This window comes from Gymnoscopelus braueri (genome assembly GCF_963280865.1).
Source record: "Gymnoscopelus braueri genome assembly, chromosome: 16".
Lineage (NCBI taxonomy): Eukaryota > Metazoa > Chordata > Actinopteri > Myctophiformes > Myctophidae > Gymnoscopelus > Gymnoscopelus braueri.
In genome coordinates, this window is record NC_137616.1 from 12031865 (window position 1) to 12054322 (window position 22458).

The 22458-nt window shown below is 42.8% G+C and overlaps 2 protein-coding genes and 1 long non-coding RNA gene across 4 annotated transcripts in view; 1 reads left to right on the forward strand and 2 right to left on the reverse strand.

The window, feature by feature from the left end:
- Positions 1-15113, reverse strand: part of LOC308103953 (gamma-aminobutyric acid receptor subunit rho-2-like) — a gene marked incomplete at both ends in the record, with an annotated part of 33673 nt that extends 18560 nt beyond the window's left edge. The window contains 2 exons of the mRNA XM_080454177.1: positions 13215-13321; positions 14992-15113. Of these exons, the coding sequence (XP_080310303.1) occupies positions 13215-13321; positions 14992-15113 (229 nt within the window). The remainder of the gene's footprint in view (positions 1-13214; positions 13322-14991) is intronic.
- A 3169-nt stretch (positions 15114-18282) lies between these two features.
- On the forward strand, positions 18283-18531 carry LOC308102614. 2 transcript variants are annotated; one of them, XR_013934674.1, is made up of 2 exons: positions 18283-18372; positions 18441-18531. It is a non-coding gene; the product is annotated as an uncharacterized lncRNA (long non-coding RNA). The 2 variants fall into 2 exon arrangements; XR_013934675.1 differs by having other exon boundaries at positions 18300-18358.
- A 1697-nt stretch (positions 18532-20228) lies between these two features.
- ube2j1 (ubiquitin-conjugating enzyme E2, J1) overlaps positions 20229-22458 on the reverse strand; it is a 35505-nt gene continuing 33275 nt past the window's right edge. Inside the window, exons 8-9 of the mRNA XM_080452407.1 lie at positions 21629-21820; positions 20229-20869 (exon numbers count right to left, since the gene is read on the reverse strand). Coding sequence (XP_080308533.1) covers positions 20753-20869; positions 21629-21820 — 309 coding nt within the window. The 3' untranslated portion in view covers positions 20229-20752. The remainder of the gene's footprint in view (positions 20870-21628; positions 21821-22458) is intronic.

A 22458-nucleotide genomic window follows, 5' to 3' on the forward strand; every position in this document is an offset into this window, starting at 1 on the left:
TCTAGGTGGTGCTAGAGCACCTGCCCTTTGCCCTCTTGACCAGAAGTGCCCTTTTTTCAGTTTACAGCAGGGGTCTTCAACAGGGGTCCGGGACCCCTTGGGGGTCCTCAGAGTTACTACAGGGGGTCCGCCAAATCTTTATGTGATATGATTTTTCTTTTTACCATAACCACTCGAAACCTAGCATCCCTTTTCTGAGGAGAACTTTAGCCAAAAATAGCAGATCTACAAGCTCTGTGGGCTTGTAGATCGGCTATTTTTGGCAAAGAGGTATAGGTGTAGAGGGAAAAAAGAGCAGACCAAGTAAACAAAAAAAAGTATAATTTACTTGAGCACCTGCCCCTCAAAATGTCTGTGCACGCCACTGCCAATCAACTGTTATTCCACGATTATGTATCTTGTCTTGTGGTATCTTGTCTTGTGGTGCTTGAACACTACGTAATGCATGGTAACATCTGATAACGGACTGGGATATAAATCACCCTGAATTCCTCTGTATGACTAGAGAAAAATTATCTGCTTGCCTCTGTGCCTCCTGTAACTCACACAATTGTCTCTCTTTGAATATAATTAACCATTATTATTAATTACAACCGCCGTGACTGAGTCTTATTTCTTAGAACTGTGTCCACTTACCCAAACCTCCTTGGTTGTCTGATTAAGATCTTACTAAAGGCTATATTGAATATAAGCTGGAAATGTATTCCAATGAAATCGTAAGTGCATTTCAAGGGAACTCTTAAAGCTTATGCAGGCAAATACACTCCAAACGATTCAAGTCCCACTCATGAGCAACACTCTGAGGGTACCATCAAATTAGACTAGAGAGTCCATATTTAATTGTTTCCTTGCCAAACCAATCACGGCTGGTAGGAATTGGTCTCCATTAAGTTCAGAGTAGACAACCTAGACATGCATATCGTCGCTGTCGGGTGGAAACCTTGTAAGTCTTAATTTTTTTTATTAAAATACTGAAAATTGCAGATATACAAGCTCACAATAGATCTCCAATTTCTCTTATATGACGAAGTAGGGCATTAATTTACGAAAAAACATAGAAAGTTGAAATATGGAGGTACATGGTTTCTGTCCAACAGTAATGATATAAACATGCACATCACTCACACTTGTATGCCTTGTATTGTCGAAAACAAATATGCTATTCCACGCCGAGTGAAAACATGGCACAAATTGAATTCAGACCTAACCTCATGGCCTGCCCAGTATTTACGATGACGTAGGATGAGTAACAATATGAGGACCCTCATTGGTTAAGCCTTATCTTCCCCCTGAGTGCTGTGACATCCTTGGAGCCATAATGACCATAAACCAAGGGGTCGAGACTCTGTTTACAGGCCCTACCCTTAAGGTACAGAGTTTCGAGAGGCTGGAGCACAGTCAGCCGTTTGTTGTTCAAACATGGTGCCTGGACATAGGCTTATATGTCAACATAAAGGTCACACAGCAGTGGGTTAGAGTGGCTGAGGGGTGAGAATGGCTGACTGAGACAGCAAGTGTTCTAGTACATTACAATCACAACACTAGTTTCGCAATTGCTTCACAGATGAAGTAATAATCAACATACTGTAGAGCTGGGAGATTTTTTGACCAAATACCTCGATATCAATATTGTGACAGCATTATTGTGAAAAAAAAATATATATAGCAGATCTACAAGCTCACAATGCTTCTTGTGCGTGCAGTTATGTCTTTTTCAATTTAGAAAATTCTCTAAAAAAATTAAGCCAAATTTGAAACAGTTCATCATGCTTTTATTTAATCACGGGTAGATTATGGCAACTCCCTTTTCTCTGTCTGCAGCGAAAAGCTTCTCTCTACTAATTAATCCAAAATGCCGCCTAAAGCAGTGGTTCTCAAAGTGGTGTGCGAGGGCCGCCAGGGGTCCTTGAGGGCGTTCCAGGGGGTCCCCGGCAAAATGTGTTATTTTAAGCACAAACCCTATTTTGCTAACCCTATATCTGCTATTCGAAAACAGCAGATGTACAAACTCACAACGTGTCGCGATGCAATGTGAACTTGTAGATCGGTTCATTTTTAAATATTTATTCCAAATATTTGGAATAATCTTGAAAATAACAAAATGAATCAAGGTGACATAGCGGCTATCAGATACCATCAAGGCATGTCAACATGCATTGGGCAAAAATAGGCAAACACTCAGCGACAAAAGCAGATCTACAAGCTCACATGCCCAGGGCCAACAGGGCTTCAAAGACTTGATGTATATACACTATAGACTAGCCTTCCTGTGATCCTTCTATCTTTGTTTCTCTCACTATTTGTTGTATTTTTATGTGTAAAACTATGTGTTAGGTTTTATTGCTTTTGCTTTTATTTTTTTATTGATGTCTATTTGTTCTTTTATGTTCATGACTGTGTTTAGTTTTTTTTTATTTATTGTGTTTTATTTTTGCTTTTATTTGTATTGCTTTATTTGATATACTTTTTTTACTGATATATAAGGTGCTATACACATAAAATGTTATTACTATTATAATCTCATCCATACATGTATAGTGTAGTACCCTGTAGCAGAGCACTGCCTTTGTGAGAAAGCGAGTGTGTCATCATTTGACACAATCTGTTAATCTTTCAAAGGGAATTACCAGTAAACATGGCATACGAGAGAAAACAAATCCAGATAATCCATATGCATCCATGTGACACAATATTCTGTTTGTATTTCGTCGCTATCGGGCAGAAACCTTGTATCTCCATATTTCAACTTTGTGTTTTTTTTTGTACCCATTAAGGCCTGAGGTTCCGATTCTACAAAATGTCTTCTAAATCCTAAGAGTTTTTTGAAAAAACGTATGTTGCTATTTCAGTGGTTCTCAAACCTTTTCATGTCAAGGACCCCAAAATGTATATGTATTGGGCCACGGACCCCCATCTCAAAATATGTTGTTCCAGGGACCCCCCAGAAGCAAAGATTTGAGAACAAATGTTCGCTTTAAAAATATATATATTCAAAGATAGCAGATCTACAAGCTCGTAGCGCGGCACTCGGTGCCGCTCTACGAGCTTGTAGATCTGCTATTTTTGAATAGCCAAAGTGTAAAATAATGCTTTTTAGCTCAAACCTAAAATTTTCACAGATGCGTTCCAGGTCTTTATGGGTTAAATCGATGCCCTTCTTTGTCATACTACAGTGTCACACAAAGGCAGCAAGAATAGCCGATTGCCAAGCTCACAACGCCTCGCTATGCGACACGTCATGAGCTTGTACAGTAGATCTGCTATTTTAGCCGTTTTGGAATTCGTTTTAAGAGAACGTGAAAGTGGTTACACTTGTACATTGTACGACAGGGGTCTTCAACAGGGAGTCCGGGACCCCTAGGGGGTCCTTAGAGCTACAATAGCGGGTCCGCCAAATCTTTGTGTGATAGAATATGTGTTTTTACATGAACCAATTGAGCCCTAGCATCCCTTTTCTGAAGATATCCAAAAACAGCAGATCTACAAGCTCACAACGCCTCGCGCTGCGAGGCGTTTTTGGCAAAGAGGTTTGGTGTAGAGGGAAAAAACAGCAGACCAAGTAAAACGTTTTTTATTGTATAAAAACACAATTTTATACAATATAGAGGGGGGTCCCTGCTTCATCTCTCTCTCAGCTAGGGGGTCCTTGGCCTGAAAAACATTGAAGACCCCTGTTGTACAATATTGAACCAATGAAAAGCATTAACCCATTAAAACCAGGAAAGCGTCTGTGTCATTTGAGATAGTAGCGTTGGCTATTCAAAAACAGCAGATATACAAGCAGCTCACAGCTCAAAGCTTACAATTGCTGAAAAGCAACAGTTTTGGACATACAAGGTTTCCACCCGACGGACACAATATGCTGCATTCTGGGATTTTATTCAGTGGATGTTTTTTTTATCATGCAAAGTCATGTCTATTTCTGTCCTCACATTTCTGTGAATAGAATTTCACACATTAACCGCTTTAACTCTTTAAGACCGGGAACGCATCTGTGTGTCATTTTTAGATTTCGTTGGGCTATTCAGATCTGCTATTTTTGAAAAATCATGAAAGGTTGTGCAAATATTTGAATTTCTTTCTTTTTTTTGGCGGACATTTGTAACTCAAATCTTTGCTTCTGGGGGTCCCTGGAACTAAATATTTTACAAATGTTCGCTTAAAGAAATATATAATCCAAGATTTTGCCACATATTTTCACGATTTTTCAAAAATAGCAGATCTACAAGCTCATAGCACTATGAGCTTGTATATCTGCTATTTTTGAATAGCCCAAAGAAATAAAAAAATGACACACAGACGCGTTCCCGGTCTTAATGGGTTAAAACCTGTATTTAGTGTAACGGACAACTGAACATGGACCGCTTTTTTCTATCTACACCCAATCTCTTTGCCAAAAATAGCCGATCTACAAGCTCACAAGCGCAATGCGTTGTGAATGGTAAAGAATTTTCAGCGCTCGCGCCGGAGACCTGGGTTGAAATCTGGGGTGGAACAGGAAGCAGCTAAACTCGTGTTTAAAAAATATCTCTTTACTGCAACTTTGACATTTATCCAGTGTGGTGTGACGTGTCGTGTTGCCATGGGTTATAGAATTCTAAAACCTTATACTTAGTCGTGCGTCGCATCTCGCATGGAAAACAGCAGATCTACAAGCTCACTGCCTGTCGCGCAACTAAATCAGACTTAAGCAGCTTCCCTGCTCTCGGTTCTCCGCTCTTCTAATCCAATGGAATGTGTTTACCATTTGTCTCTATACTGCTCCTCCATAACAACATAGTTCTTTAAATGCTGACTGTGTATGTTATAGATGATTGTGTCACATGACATGACATGACGTTGGCCTACATGCTGCATTGTATGTCTAATGCAGTGGTTCTCAATCTGAGGGTCCCCACGTGATTTTGGAAGGGTCCGCAGATGACAAAAAAAAAGAAAAATAGCTGATCTACAAGCTCACAGAGCTTGTATTTTCAATCTGTGGAACCGAGTCAAACAAAATGTAATGCCTCAACTCCTACATTCCAAGTGCTTATCAGGGTGGGGGATCCCCAGTTCAAATAGGATTATTTTGGGGGGTCACAGCCTGAAAAGGTTGAGAAGAACCACTGGTCTAATGTACAGTATGTGTACAGTACGTGGTCAGAGGACCACCAAATGGTCCTAAATTAATTGATTGTACAGTGTAAACTGGGGTCCCAGAGACAAAAAAAGAAATCAGATATATATCTGGTCCTGACATCGAGAACCAGTCAGTGACTACAATGACATGCAGTTCCATATTGTTTGTTTAGTGTTTGTGATGGTTGTATAGTGCAAATATAAGTTCCTTAATGCAGTATTTCTCAAAATGGTGTGCAGAACCCCAAGGGGTCCTGAAGGGGGTTCCAGGGGGTCCCCAGCAAAACGAGGAACAGTTTAGCCATTTAAGCCCTATTTTATACACTATAAGCTACAGTACTTTGTATATTTTGCCTATAACAACATGCCCAAAATAGAAGTTAGTCCCAGTGAGAGAATGTATAACAATCACTGCTGAAATCATAGGTTTCTCTCTCCACCTACAGTACATGGAGAATTTGGTATAAAATCTAATCTAACAACAAACATCTCTCCCTGACACCAAACCTTTTCAAATGGGGGTCAATGAGATTTTGGGGTCCTTGGCATGACATTTTTTATCACTGCCTTAATGCATTGGTTCTCAAAGTGGGGTCCGGGGACCCCCAGGGGTCCTTGAGGGAGTTCCAGCTAAATGATGGATAGTTAGGATTAGGAACCAAATGGACCCTTATCGGTCTGTAACTCTGAGAGTGAACAAATGGAACCAAATGGACCCGTTAGGGTCCATTTGGTTCCGTTTGTACACAGTTAAATTAACATTGATTTTACAATATAAATTGCGGTCCAAGAGATAGAAATGCCATTAAATGGGGGTCCGTAGCCTAATGCATGTCAAACTGGGAGTCCTTGAAATTAAAATGGTTGAGAATCACTGCTAGAGCCGTAAAAATCTTCTCTCATGGGGGTCCCTGGCATATCTTTTCAAATGGGGGTCCGCGGGCTAATAAGTATCAATTTGGGGGTCCTTGACATGAAAAGGTTTGAGAACCACTGCCTTAATGTACTATTAAATCTAACTATCTTTGTACACTGAGCTGTTATCCTCTGTGTGGAAGAAAGCCTGCTTTTCTTCCAGGCTACAGGCTCTGCAGTCTCCCTCCCTACCACCACCACCATCATCACTGCTTTGCCCTCAAGATATAAAAAAAATAGAGCCTTATGTGGAGAAATACATTTGTCTCCACCTTGCCAGTTATCGTGGCACAGCTCACTCACTTCATGCACAAACAACTCGGAGCGCAGCTCAGCTTGCAAATCCCTTGGGGAAAGCCCTTGGGGGAATTACAGACAGTACAATACCAAATATCACAGATTAGGATGGTACTTTACAATGAAGTCGACTTACTCCTCAGTGCCTTCTGTGTTGTTAAAGCAGTGCTTCTTAAACATGTTCATGTTCAAGGACGCCCACATTCATTTGGCCAATGTATTTGGCCACAGTATTTGGCCACTTCTGAAGATATATATTTTTTGTTTTTATATAATTTTCTAAATGTTTAAAACATACCAGGTCTGTAAGTGCGTCATGATCGGCTATATTTGAATAGCCGAAGTACAAACTAGGGTTAAAGTGGTTAAACTTGGTTAAACCTGTTCTCCAAACACATCTTTAGATGCTGCATGGTTTTAGTCCTTTACAATGTAAAGATATAAAGCATGCAGCATCTAAAGATGTGTTTGGAGAACAGGATGGGGGGGGGGAAAGCATCTATTTCACATAACGATGCTGATCTGTTCTAGCCTGGTAAACCATCCCCCTTCCGGAAATCTCATTTGCATTTGATTTCAGGAACTCCTGACAAATACCTAGAACTGCTCCTCTGTCAATGGATTAGTGACTGTAATATGTCCTCTGCTAGTCAACACTGGACAGATTGAAGACAATCACAAACATAGCCTCGGAAAGATATTCACATTTTAACTTACTCTTTCATCATAGAAACAAGTGGGCTTATAACCAAAACGATCGATGTTCTCTGGGAGAAGTGGTGTTAGTGTTCCGTGTAGAAATATTGTTAGTGGGAATGAAAACATAGTCGCACCAACCGGAAGTGACGCGCTGAAGGCATACAAAACACCGGTTTCCTTTGCGCTCTGGCTCTACGTTTTCTTCCGCCCAGAGCCAACAGACATAGAACAAACAGCAGAGGGCGCTGTTTTTCATTTTCAGTTGGCGATGGGTTCCCAGATTGAGTGCCATGCCACTGTGAGGGTACTGCTTGTTGGCCATGGTAAATGTGCTCTGATTGCAGTGGTGTTACAAAGTACATTTACTCAAGTACTGTATTTAAGGAACATTTTGAGATACTTTTACTTTAATTGAGAATTTCCATTTTTCAATACTTTATACTTCTACTCCGCTTTAGTTACAAGTTACTTTGCAGATTTAGATTAATAATACAAAACATGCATCAACCAATTAAGTTCTATTTTATACTTTGGATACCGGTATTCGAAATGAATAGCCAATCTTCATTGTCGATCTGTTATTTTCACAACATTCGGACAAATTTGAGTACTATTACTTTTAGTATATTGATGCCAATACTTCAGTACTTTTCCTCAAGTAAAATTTTGAACACCAGCCTTTTACAGATCATTTTTATATTGCAGTATTGGTATACTTTTACTTAAGTAAAAATACTTCTTCCACCATGGATTGGAGAACATTCCCAGCTGCACCTGCACACAGTTGATAATGAAGCCTCATCCACTGACAGTGGCTCTCTGTAGCACACAGCAGAATGCAGCACAATCTGAACCAAACAATGAACAAGACAAACAAACAACAACAACAGCAACAAATACAAACAAACGTGTGTTCTTCAGGATAAGGATTCACAACCAAGCTGTTTCATTATGTATAATTGGACGACAAAGTGCTCTAAACGTGTGGGATTTGCGTGACTAAGTTGTCCATTCTTCTTCTCCGCCGATAGGCTAAGACTAGAGCCTGGCCAATGCTGGATTCTTTGCTCCAATGCCGAATCCCGATTTAGGAGAGTCCTAGACCAGTGGTTGCCAAACTGGGCAAATTATTTTGGGGGGTCCCCAGATGATTCGCTTAATGTGCAACATTGTTTTCTCACTCAACAGTAAACAAACAAACATACAGTAATAAGTGTATACAGTGTATCAATTTAAGGACTTTGAAGACATTTTTTATACTAAATTGGCCAAATGATCAAATATTACATTAGAAATTGCCAAACATTGTGAAAATAGACGATCTACAAGCTCACAACGCCTCGCAGTGCGAGGCGTGGTGAGCATGTAGATCGGCTATTTTCACAATATTTATCTGTGGAACCGAGTCAAACTAATGCCTTTAATTCCAAGTGCTTGTCGGAATGGGGGGTCCCCAGTTCAAATATGATTATTTTGGGGGGTCGCGGCCTGAAAAGTTTGGGAACGCTTGTCCTATAGACCACCGATTACCAATGTTTTGATCTATATTTTGTCCAAAAGTGCAAAATCGTTTGGTCACACATACAGACATGCATGTGCACGGACACACACACACACACACACACAAATTGTTTGAGTTCTAAGGAACCGGGGAGAGGGGGGGTCGTTCACACAAGTCAAGTTCTCAGAATGTGTTTGAACCAGACAAAGTGCATGATGCAGAGGAAAACAGAGCTGTCTGCTTCACCGATAAGCCAGATGCAACAACGTCAATCCTAGAGGGATCTGTGTCTCTCATCTGTTACTTTCTAAGCCTGATTTATACGCGTCTGCGCGCCGGTGTCGTCCGGGCGCGAAATAGCCAATCTGCATACTGTATAGATGTGCTATTTTTAGCAACACGACACGATACCGGCGCACAAACCTAGACTGTCAGTCCCACAGCAACAAGAACATTCACAGTGAGACATCCATTTATCTCAGCCCCTCCTCTCGTGGTGCGAACAAGTTTGCGCTCAGGCAAAAGATATGAGAACACAACATATCCTTCACTTCAGCTAATAAGATTTATATTTCTAAATCCCGGCAGCGGGTGCTATGCAAGGCGTAGAGCAGGGATACAAAACAAAATAGTAGACAGGGTAGAATTGCTACTACCAGAGAGTGTGGTGTTTACTACAGCATGCGCAGATGCTAGAGAGACTGTCACAAAACCAAGAAGTCTGCAGCCTCAATCCCTGCAACCTTACTGTCCTTGCATGATTTTAAATTACACGTCAAAACCAATTGCTTCCACGCTGGCCCATACCTCTCTTGTTCTATCACACTAAAACCAAAAACATTTGGCAATAAAATCCTGATAATCCTCATTGTAACTCAGAGACTGTAGCAAGCAATGTAACCAAATGGACCCTTACGGGTCCCTCAGTTAAATTAACACTCCGTATTTTACAGACAGCAGTAAGGTACAGTGTTACACCAGCTCAAGAACAGTGTGGCTGTGAGTGTGAGCTTGTCATGAGATGACAGATTTCTAGAATTTGAGTATAGATCATTTAGCTGGATAATTTACACCAAACAATATATTCATGGCTTCATATTTCTTAGTAAACTCACCATAGTGTAGTTAAGGGGTGGGCAACCACCTCTTTTTTGTCTTCCAGGTGGTCAGATTGGACTATTAAAGTGTCAATCAATCAATCAAAAACAAGCATTATTAACCTTGATGGTTTGACAGGCATACAAGCTTTCTCCCCAGATAGTCAGAAATTATGTTACGTTTAATGTAGTTGGTACCAGAGTGTAGAAGAGAGAGTAACGTCACGCTTTGATCTCGCCGCAAAGCGGGCTGCTATGGGCTATAGTTCCAAACATTGGAACTATATCTCATTGAGAAAGACAGAGCACTTCCATTCTTACAATGGGAGTCAACGCTAGTGCACATAACTCTCTTACACAGCTCTGGTTGGTACTACGTCGGTTCAGGAGGGAAGACCGCACCTGATAACAATCTCCTCCCCCTCGTAATCACCTCCAATCGGCCTGATATCAACTCCTCCCAAGATCACCTGATTGCAATATTTTGATCACAGCTACTCCCTTATCTCCTTCTCTCAGGCCAATCAAGGGTTGTATTTATCTCCTTCTCTCAGGCCAATCAAGGGTTGTAATACCTCGCTGTGCTCACTTGCATTTGCGCTCCGTTTTCTTGCATCCCTCCTCCAACCGTTCTCCTCCTCTTTTCTATGCATTATTAAGCTATCCCTTTCCTCTTCTTTTCTATGCATTCTTCGGCTATCCTTTTCTACAGGTTCCTGAGGGGGGTCTGCGAACATCCTAGTCATCGCGGAGTCTCGGACCCCAAAGCCAAATTACTCAGGGGTTGTGCCCCTCGGAACCAACAAACTTCAAGTGCCTCGGCCCCTCGTCCCCTTCTCTCCACCTCCCTGCCTCTCCTGCTACCTACCTCCCTAGTAAAGGGGATGCCCTTGCCCTTACTTCCCCTCGCCCCCCCCCAATCCCCTCATCCCTGCCTCCTCTCATACCTACCTCCCTCCATCTCCCAGCTCCACCATCCCATTCGGCCCTCTATCCCTGGGTCCACTCGTAACTCCGACCATTAGGTTAGTGTGAGGTTAGGGTTGGGGACAGGGTTAGTTATAATGGGGCCAGTCGGACGAACGGGACAGAATAATGGGCCGTCGGAATCTAATGTCATGGCACCCTCCAATTTCACCATCCATTCCTCCTCTCCTATACCCAAACCACTTTACCCCTTGTTGGCCCCTTCACTCACCTGCCCCTCGATCACGTCATCCCTCCGACGCCCCATAATCATCCCTGCCCCCCACCCATCATCCCATTCCTACACCCCTTCACCCCCTCCTCAACCCCATCCCTTCATTGCCCGCCCCTCTCCCCTCTTACCCTAGCCTCGCGTAGCCAGACTATATCACTGCGTGGAGATGAGTCTGGTGCTTCTATATGAGGACGTTTTTTTCCCAAGGGGGTGGGATCAAAACAATGGCTCTCGATGCAATTGGTTAGACCTACAACCAACTACCAATTACAGTCTCCCACATTTGAATACTGGGCCCTGATTGGTCACCCCAGACTTTGGGAGCAGGAAATGGATTCACAACGGAGCGGTGACAGCAAGCCCCCAGAACTACGGTAGAACATTGAAGCGGCCAAGCCTGGTGGTCAAATCTGAGAATGCACTTAAATGCTACTGCGCGTGCGTCTCCCGTTTTGTGCGCATGCTCACGACGCGTCACGACGCATGGAGCGATTTCATTGGTTCATATTGGTTCCATATTGGTTCCTATTATTACTTCCGGGTGCTTCAAAACGCCACTGAGCACATTCATTGAAATGATAGCTGGGGGCGGGGCAATCCGCCCTCTAGTTATATCATACCTCTATGGGTGCCAGACCCAAATCGCCGAGGGCAATTATTATTTTTTTCACCGGCAGATTCGTCTGGTCCCAGGCTACTCTTCCCTCGGACCTCACCTCCTCCACTAATGCATCCCTTCGCCTCCTCTCCCCCTCTGCCCTCAGTCTAACAGTCCTTTCATCACCCTTCATTCCTCCCTCATTCATTCATTGTTTTTAGCATTGCATTTTTGTCCTTATATGTTCAATAAATACAACCCAAGCTGATTCATTGGTTGAAGGTACGGTCTTTACTAGGGAATTATTTGTATTAAATTATAGACTCCTTCTTTGTTAGGTTTTATTATACTGTATGTAGTTTGTTGTAGAACAAATAGCAAATATAGCTGATCTACAAGCTCACTACGTGTCTCATCGGGACTTGTTGTGAGCTTGGAGTCCAAGAGGGAAGCACGCACATCTCAACAGAAATTGCACAGGTGCTGAACAAAAATACGTACAATGGAGAAGAAGGGAACTCCGCACACTGTTCTGTAGCTCCCAGTAGAACAGTTTTATGAAGGCGACAACGTTTCAACCCGTGTGGGACTTCGTCAGGTCTGATGAGCTAGTACATCAGCTATTTTAGCTATTTCTGAAACATTTAGATTTTCTTTTTCTTTAAATATATATTTTTTTTACAATTATTGCCTACAATGACATGCCCAAACTAGCGACACTAGGTTGAAAGAGGTAAAATTACTAACTTATTCTATGCTTGTGTTACCTATAGCAGCCTATAATAACACGCAATGGTGGTTTTCACTGTCTGACACGCCAGCTTTGGAAAATGACTAAGTGTACATGTGCCCAAAAAGGTTACCCACCCCTGGTGTATTAGTTTGTAGTTACACCAACTACTCTACGAGGGCACATAGGTGCAGAGCTGAAAAGATTATTCATAACTAGATTTTCAGGCCGCTACGCAGCCTTCAAATCTAGTTTAAAGTGGTCTCCAAATATGGGCATGTTACGTTTGTGACGTCCATCCACCGGCCACCTAAGACGAGCAATATTTCACTCAGACGACCACATTATTATCATAATGCAATATTTTTTTGTGCATGACCTGGCAGAAATTAACCACTTAAACCCTATTTCATTCTTTGTCGTACTACGACTATGTTGCACAGCGAAAATACAGTTACTTAGTTGACTGGAGTGCCCCAGGGCTCTATACTAGGCCGCCTAGATCGGCTGTTTTAGCCGATTTAACGTATTATAAAGCATTTTTAAATCTTTGCCAATAATGAATGACATGCCCACTATAGAGACACCAAGTTGAAAAAAACATATAGGTTGCCCCAAGGTTCTATACTTTTTTCCCTCTACAGTAAATCTCTCTGCCGAAAATAGCAGATCTACACACAGCTCACAACGGGTCACATTGAGACGTGTTGTGAGCTTGTAGATCGGCCAAATGTTCTCCCCCAGAATAGAGTAGACCATTTTGTTCTCAATGTCTGGTCCATGGCCCACCAGGGGTCCAGATAAATATTGTGAAAATAGCAGATCTACAAAGTCACAACGCCTCACGTTGCGAGGCGTGGTGACTGAGCTTGTACAGTAGATCGACTAGTTTTTACAGTATAATTTGTTGATTACTTTTGATGCAGTAATGGTCTTTTTTTTGTAGGTGTTAAAAAGGTCTTAAAAGTCCTTAAATTGTCACGCTGGAGACCCCCCCAAAAAATCTTGTGGGGACCTGACCCACAGGTTGAGAAGCACTGGAGTAGGCTATTTACCTGCAAAAGCTGGCCTCATGGTGAAGTCATGGTCATCCACACGGAGCAGTTGTTCCGTCTTCGTCTTGCGAACTTTGGTTCCATCCACCGTCTTCTTGGAGAGGGGGCTGACCAGAGGGTGGAGACACACAGTGAACATTTCTGCATTGGCTCTTTCTTGAGAAACAAGTGTCTATACACATTGTGAATTACAAAAGCAAAAATGATTTAGGCCAGGGGTATTCAAAGTTTTTCAGCCCAAGGACCCCTTAGTTGAGAGAGAGATGAAGCAGGGACCCCCACTGCTTATTGTATATAATTGTAATGTGCAACATTGCTTTTTCACAACAGTAAACTGGCCAAATTGTCAAATAATACCAAAGAAAGGTGCAAATATATATACAGTATAGTGAAAATAGCCGATCTACAAGCTCAAGCTCACCGCAAGGTGTTGTGTGCTTGTAGATCGGCTATTTTTGACTAATGTTCCCCCCTCACTCCCCTCAGAATCCTATCACACTAAGGTTTGGAGGACCCCCTGTAGTAACTCTGAAGACCCCCTAGGGGTCCCGGACCCCTTGTTGAAGACCCCTGATTTAGGCTATACTTTTATTATACATGCACAATGGCTATACATAGGTATATATTGTTTGGCTATAAGCCTACAATGTAGAACACTAAAGTAGCCAGATAAAGCAAAACAACGTTTTTTTTTAGGGAATATAATATGGGATCATATTGTTTCAATTCAGAGAAACATCACACATTTTACATTTAGATTAGGCCTACAATAATGGTATTACCCCACTGTAACCCCGGGCTGTCTTTCTGCAGTGACAGAAATAGACATCTTAACCCATTCAAAAAAAGAAATAATCAAAACTACAGTATCATCACATTCCCTCCATATTTGTGTGAGGCTCCCGGGGAAATAAACGTAAATGACATTTAATCTCCTACATATCTTTGCTGCTGCATGTGGGATGTACTCATGTACAGTATGTTCTACAAGCAGTCAAAGATCAGTATGTAGGCTATATACTCCATCAGCTGCCTGCAGAGTGGAGAACATCTCTGCGCTTTGGATAAGCACATCCTTGCGCACAACTCACTCACCTTTACATTACTATACCTAACATTAGGCTAGTCAAGATATCAGAGGTGTAAAGTAACTAAGTACATTTACTCAAGTATTGTACTTAAGTACAATTTTGAGGTATTTTTTTTTACTTTACTTGAGTATTTTCAATTTTCAGTACTTTTACTTCTACTCCACTACATGTCTACATCTTAGAGACAAATATTGTACTTTTACTCCATTACAATTATTTGAAAACTTTAGTTACTAGTTACTTTGTAGATTTGGATTATTATTACAAAACATACATTACCCACTTCAGCCCTACATTTCACCCATTTGAAAATAGCGATCTGACTACAAGCTCACAATGCGTTGCATGACACATTGTGAGCTTGTAGATCGGCTATTTTCAAAAGATTCTTATACTTTTTTTTTTCATTTGAAAACCTGCATAATGAGTACTTTTACTTTTGCACTAATATATTTAGATACCAATACTTTTGTACTTTTACTCAAGTCAATTTTGATTACCAGACTTTTACCAGATTATTTCTACGTTGCAGTATTGATACTATTTTACTTAAGTACAAAATGTGACTGATATGTTGCGCTGCAACATTGTATCAAAAGGACCAAACGTATATCCTACTATGATGAAGGTGACCTTATATTGGAGGCTGTAGAAAAATTATTAGAGACTATCAAACCGAAACTTACTTGCCGGTCTTGTGTGAATCCGCCGCGGCGGACCAGCGTTTCTTCCGACTCCTGCTCTTTCGACACTCCCCGATGACAATCAAGCAAAAGAGTAAAAACAAAAGCCTGGTATAATATGGCATTATCAGACGGAGAACTTCGACAACAGTCCTCGAACGAGCGAGGAGGAGTAGGACAGCGGTCAGAGCCCTGATCCTTTCACATCCACACCACGGCGTCGGCACCCGAACAACAAAGCACTTTCGCGCTGAACCATCTCCTTGTCAGAGGCGGAGGTGTGATGTTACGCATGGTAAAGTGAACCAGTGCGCCGGCTGCCGCTCGCAGAGATGATCCGGCTCTAGTGTATGGACCGCTCCGCAGCATCAGGACCAGCAGACAAGCCAGGGCTATGAGGGCACCCTCCTCACTTAGTTATCCTGACGTAATACCAGGGATTTGTAGTAGGCAGCCCAGGCAAGGGCTAGGCTATTGCTGATGCCCTGCACATGCCACCTTCTTCTTCACCCTCCACGGTTCAACCCAGATTTGGCTCCAACAAGGGGTTGAACTCGTTCTACTGCATTGAGTGATTGAATACTTTATTAGTAGTTTGCCCCAAAAAAAGCTCAGGAAATTACTAGGTCAATACAAGGCAGTGGTGGGGAAAGTAAAAGTATCAATAATGCAATGTAAAAATACTCTGTTAGAAGTAAAAGTCCGGAATTCAAAATTTACTTGAGTAAAAGTGCAAAAGTATTGGTATCAAAATGTACTAAAGTACCAAAAGTATGAAATACTCCATTAAAGTAAAAATACCAAAACATTTTACTTATGTACAGCACAGTAAATGTACTTAGTTAGTTTACACCACGATACAAGGTCTGCTAGAGGATTATACCCATGCAAGCAAGCATTATGGCTTGTTTCCATTGGGGTCCTGGTGCTATGCCACCAAAATGTGGAATGCCCTGCTACCAACAGTCATACAAACAGTGTGAATCCTTGCTCTCCTTCAAAACCGCTCTAAACGAGCACTCACAGGTGGCTGCAATTTACAAGTAACTGGCCCCTGTAAAAAAGTCCAAGCCTATCACCAGAAATGTAGATTTGTCTATCATTATTTTGTTGATGAATTGAATACACAGGACCCCAATGGAAACAAGCCATAGTGCTTTCTTGGGTTTAATCCTTTTGCATGGAGCTGTACTTTCTGTTCTTTTCCTGCAAACTGTTAATAAAGTATTCAATCAATCAATTGTAAGTGAATGCCGTTGGCCAACTGGTGCTCATTTGGAGTTTAGGGGAGCTCTCTCCCTGGGCGCTGAGAGAAACCATCATCATTAAGCTTAAGTCAAGCAGGATTCCCCTCAAAACCATTTGAGGTCTCCCACATGGAACTATAAGTATAGCCTATCTCAGTGGATTGTGGGTAATAGCAAGTCAGAAATCATGTTTTCTAGAATTTGAGCTCAGCGTGTTGGATGCCATTCAAAAGTCAGCTAAATATGAAAACCAAACAAACTTTCAAAGAGTGTGTGGAGCTGCTGCAGCAATTTGAAATGTTTTCCTTGTCCCTTTTGTGATTTTTTTCTGGCTACATGCACAAACTCTACACAATCATCACTTTGATTGTTGTCCATCTCATACCCCTCTCTCTCTCTCTCTCTCTTTGCAGTCAAGGCAGATGACTGTTCAGTGAGTCAGTGCCACCCTGGAGCCTGGTTCTGTTTGAGGTTTCTCCTTTCTTTTTTTTATTTCTAAATTTTTATCCCACGATTTTGTAACCCTATTTTTTACACCCAGTGCCAATTGTCTATGTAATCCTGGGCACTACCTTCCCTCTGCCAACCTAGGGAGGCCAGGGCCGAGCTCATGCCTCCTTCAATGCATGAGAGCCAACTGACCTTCTTGTCACCTGACAGGGGAGAGTTTCCCTGGTTGGACGTAGCGCGTGGAAGGAACACGTTATTCCAACCAGTTCCCTTCCCCTCCATCAGGCGCCCCGGCTGGCCAGGGGGAGGCAGTATAGTGACCAGGATTACTGCATGTTTTTGTGAGGGTACCTACCCTAGGAGACACGGGGAGAACATACAAACTCCACACAGAAAGGCCCTTTCGCCAACCCCACCTAGGGTATGGGCACTGATGACGCGGAGGAGAGAACACACCCCCAGCGCCCACAGCGTCCCCTGCGGGAATCGAACCCAGGACCTTCTAGCTGTGAGGCGACAGCACTACCGACTGTGCCACCGTGCCCCCCGGTTTCTCCTTTCTTGATGGGGGTGGGGGGAGGGGTGACCATCGTCTCTCTGCCCTATATATGTGGAGCCTAAAGTGTCTTGAGACAACTTGTTGCGGGATCTGGCACTTAAATAAAATAAAATAAATCACACCCAGTGTGAAGTGGGCGGTGTGGTCATCACAGTGGTCATCACAGTGATGGAAGCTCACTTTTAAAAACAAGACCAGGAGACCTGGTTCTGCCAGACCCAGACTTCACATGACGTGTCAGCCTGTGTCTATGCCCATGTATGGACGAAAGGGGGACAGACTTTTATGGCTGGGGCCTAAGGACAAAGTGACCAAAACCTGTTTTTTGCCCATGTATGGAGAAAACAGGTACAAAACATGCCCATGTATGGACGAAAGGGGGACAGACTTTTATGGCTGGAGCTTAAGGAAAGGGGGCATGCCTAAGGACAAAGGGGGCATGCCCATGTATGGAGAAAACAGGTACAAAACATGCACTACGTCACGGCTAAGCCGGACTTCACATGGCGTGTCAGCCTGTGTATGCCCATGTATGGACGAAAGGGGGACAGACTTTTTTTGGCTGGGGCCGGGGGACAAATGGACCATGCCCATGTATGGACGAAACAGGTACAAAGCCTCATGTAAGCCCGACCCCTTGGGTCTGGCAAAAAGTGTTTTGTTTTTCACTTTAAAAAAAGTGTTTTGTTTTTCACTTTTTTTTTAAAGTGCATAGTCCTATTTATAGGTTATTGATTTCATCATGTGTCTCGCTAGCCAATCACAGTGCTGAATAGTCAGCCAATCACAGTACAGCTAGGGATGTACTAATGTAGGGGTGTACTAATGTATAAGCCAATCACAGTACAGCGAAGGGTGTACTAATGAGGTGTCCCAACCCCACTTATAGGGGCGGCTACACCGCCCAAAAAACAGTAGATTACACAGACATGGCACTGCATTACACAGCACTGTCTGCATGCTCTCTTCAAAAGGACCAAATGTTTAAAGATTCGAAGCAACTTCGAAACATAACATCAACAAATAACACACTGACAATATAATCATTATATTTTATTAAAGTCATTTATTTTCTAGTGTGTGTGTGTGTGTGTGTGTGTGTGTGTGTGTGTGTGTGTGTGTGTGTGTGTGTGTGTGTGTGTGTGTGTGTGTGTGTGTGTGTGTGTGTGTGTGTGTGTGTGTGAGAGAGAGAGAAGGCAGCAATATATATTATAAAGACCTTCATAAAATGCACGTTTGCAATGTGTGTGTGTGTGTTGTTTTTTTTCACCCATGCCCTGAATAAAATACCTGGACAATATGCAGATATAACACATGGCTCAAGTACAATGACAAACATAATAAGTGTACTGTGTAGGTCTATCACAGATGAAGTTGTTCCCCTCTACAGGTAAAGTGTTATGGCTACAGTACCTCTGGGCCAGTGATTCTCAAACGTTTTCATTTCAAAAGGACCCAAAATAACTCTTGAGAGCGTACAAATGGACCATAATGAGTACGCTCTCAGAGTTACAGACCGGTATGGGTTCATTTGGAACCGTCCTCAAGGATCCCTGAGGGTCCCTGGGCCCCTCTTTGAGAACCACTGGTCTGGGCTGTTTGAAGGCAGCCATGTTGTTGTACATGTTCTAAATTGGAGTCAAGAGACTCCAGGCTACAATGTGAAACATTAAATTGCTTCCCAGCTATTCTTGCATTGACATCAATTAGACTGATAAGCCCTAAAGGAAATACAACACAAATAGGGAGCAGTTATATATAGTCACTGGGTTGGATTGCACTGGTAAAATAAAGATGCGGCAATTATAAACTCAAACTATAAAATGAATTATTGGGGGGAGGGCGGGAGGAATTAAAAAATCATGGCTAAAAGGAAGTGATGACTAAAAGGAGAGATTTGCATCTGGAAATCAAATTAGCCATTATATTTACATTTTAGGCCTTTGAGTCATATCTTCATCAAGATTGACAAAAAAATAATTTGTAAAATTGGGGTTCCATCTCTTGGTTTTAGGTCACTTTCGTGACAGCGCACGTTATGGCCGTGGCAAACGTCGGCCGTCGGGACTTTCCTGTCATGGGACGGACCCACTTTAAGATTGCCAATGTCACCCTTGCATTCGTATAGCGGATGTCCTCGGGGCCACATTGAATCTGTCCATTCACGCTGCAAAAAAAAGAAATCTATCTTTGGCTAAAGCCTCATTAATTTCTACCAGTGCAAACGGGCCCTTATACGCAGTCACACTACTAAGCGCTGCTGTGGTGATGAACACTTCAAAGCACATTTTCTCATCTTTTTTTTTTTTTTTATACTTCGGTAAGCAGATTTAGCCAGCACAGAGTCACTCGGGAAAGATCATATTCCCTTCAATGGGGACTTATGGGAAATCTCTACACTGCATGCCACAATGCAGTGAACCGAGTGCGGCCCCAACACAGAATCAATAAGGTAGATGGACGATACACATCCTGCACACATAGTCTACAGCAGTGGTTCTCAAACCTTTTTTTTTTTCTCCCAGAGGACCACCATTACGCTGAGAAGGTACAAATACCCTGTCAAGAGTTATAGACCTGTGAGGGTCCATTTGGAACCCCCTCAAGGAACCCTGAGGGTCCCTGGACCCCAATTTGAGAACCACTCAAACCACTCACTAGTATATTTCTGCGTAATAAAAAAAAGAAAATCTTGCAACAGCCCTCACCACCAAACCCCATACCCCCTGATATTCACTAAACTTAATTGTTCAAGTTATATTACAGTTTTAATTAACAGTTTTAATTTAATAAGGAGAGCAAGCAGCAAACCCAAATAAAGATGACCGTCTGAAAAAACTAAAAGGACATAGAAGGATAGTGATGCAATGTTTGTTGAATAAACCACAAACATGACTCATTAATTAAAAAAAGAAAATGCAGGACACTCTAGAGCAAATTTACGATGATTCCACTTCGACCCGGCGCCCCTATTTTAGGCATGAACATTGTAGGAGAACATTATTGAACCATTTTTCGAAAGTTTAAATAAAAACGATCAGATATACAAGCTCACGATTTGACACGCACATCGTGAGCTTGTAGACGGGCTATTTTACGCAAGCTTTTTCTATATAAAATAGGGCTTAAGTGGTTAAAAACACACCACCTCCTGGGCCTCCATGGAGGGGGGTTCACGTAGAGTCAACCGGCACCTCCTCCTCCTCTGGAATGAAAGTGCCTCCCGCACATGGTTCGAGCGGGTGAGAGAGAATGTCTGCAACGCCCAAACGTTGCCTGGTTTAATAAAGGGGGCAAAGCCGTCTGTTTTTTTTTCTTTTTTAAAGCCAGGCTTCAGTCTGGCTTCGGTGTAGAAAAACAAAAGACTGTCTGTGGTGGTCCGGTCGGGGGGGGGCGGCGGCGGCAGAACTATAGCAGGAGGAGAAGCGGTTAAACTGGAAAGCTATATAGGGCTTACAGGCAATGCTACTGGCTTTGCGGGTAAGCGGGGCCCCGGCGAGCAAAGAGGTCACAGGTCATAGTCAAACTTGTACTCGTGGGCCAGGTAGATCCGGCGGAAGATGAGCGCGGCCAGGGCCAGGGTGAGGACCGCGATGAGGACCGCGGAGGCAGTGTGGCTGGTTTCCTGCGGGTGAGAGAGAGATGGGACGACAATCGTTATTACCGTTTATCGCTAATTAAACGCTCACAATAATCATACCGTGGAGATTTAAATTTATCCTGAAATTGTCCCTATACACTGGACCCTCTGGTGCTTGGACCGCTCTTTGCCAAAAATAGCAGATCCACACATGTTGTGAGCTTGTCGATCTACAATTTTTTGGCTAATGTTCCCCCGACAATATGGATGCTGGTTATCAAAAGTGTAATTTCAAGTCATTTCGAGTCTTTAACCCATTCAGACCGGGAACGCATCTGTGTTATTTTAAGATATCTTTGGCTATTAAAAAATAGCAGATATACAAGCTCATAGCACGGCACTCGGCTATTTTGTGAAGAATTGTGAAAATGTGTGCAAATCTTTGAATATATATTTTCTAAAGCGAACATTTGAAAAATGTTTTGTTCCAGGGACCTCTAGAAGCAAAGATTTGAGTTACAAATGTTCGCTTTAAAAACACATTTATGTATATTTAAAGATTTACACAAATGTTCCAAGATTTTTCAAAAATTGCATATCTACAAGCTCGTAGCGAGGCACTTGGTGCCGCGCTACGAGCTTGTAGATCTGCTATTTTTGAATAGCCCAAAGAAATCTAAAAATGACACATATGTTCCCGGTCTTAATGGGTTAAGCGTATTCTGATTATCGCGATAACATCGTTTATCGCAAATATTTTGGCCACAATAACATCGTGTTGTGAAATGTTCACGTCGTCCAAACCTGCGGGTGAGGGGCATGAGGGCCGGCGGGGAACGTCGAGAACGCAGGGGGCCTGGCCGCTCTCTGGTCCTGCTGCTGCTGCTGAGCGCGGCGCTGCCGGGGGCTCAGAGACTGACCGCTGCTCCTGGAGGTCGCAGGGGGACACGGGGCCTCCTCACTGGCAGCTGCCGATGACGAATCCTCTTCCGACCGCTGGAGGGAGGGAGATAATGGAAGTAGAGTTTGTGTTGGGGGGGATACACAACGGAAACACTGGAATCGACATCGAATACAGGAGGTATATTGAGTCATAGAGCGGCGTGTGTTGCTTCTGTCATGCACATGAAGCGCGCACGCACATGCATACGCACACGCATACGCATACAAGGTTTGAATGTGAGTAGAGCAGTGATTCTCGACCTTTTATGTCAAGGACCCCCACTTCTTTGATATTCATTACTACGCACTGCTTGAGCACTCGCCACAGACAGCGCGAGGCGTGAGCACGAGCCACAGAAGTGTGCGGTGGCAGTATGAAATGACATTTGTCTGTCCACCGTTTCTTTTTTTCCGGTTCAGGGAGCCCAGCCGAACCCGAACTGCCGTCGGTTGTTCCAGCCCATTAAGACCTGAGGCTGATTCTACAAATGTCTTCTAAATCAGTAATTCTCAAACTCTTTTCGTGCCAAGGACCCCCAAATTGATATGTATTTTGGGCGTAGACCCCCATCTGAAAATGTTTTGTGCCAGGGACCCCGGCAGAAGAGAAAATCAATATTAAAAACTTTAAAAATTATTCAAGATTTTTCAAAAAGAGATGTACAAGTTCGCAGCACGGCACGAAGTGACCC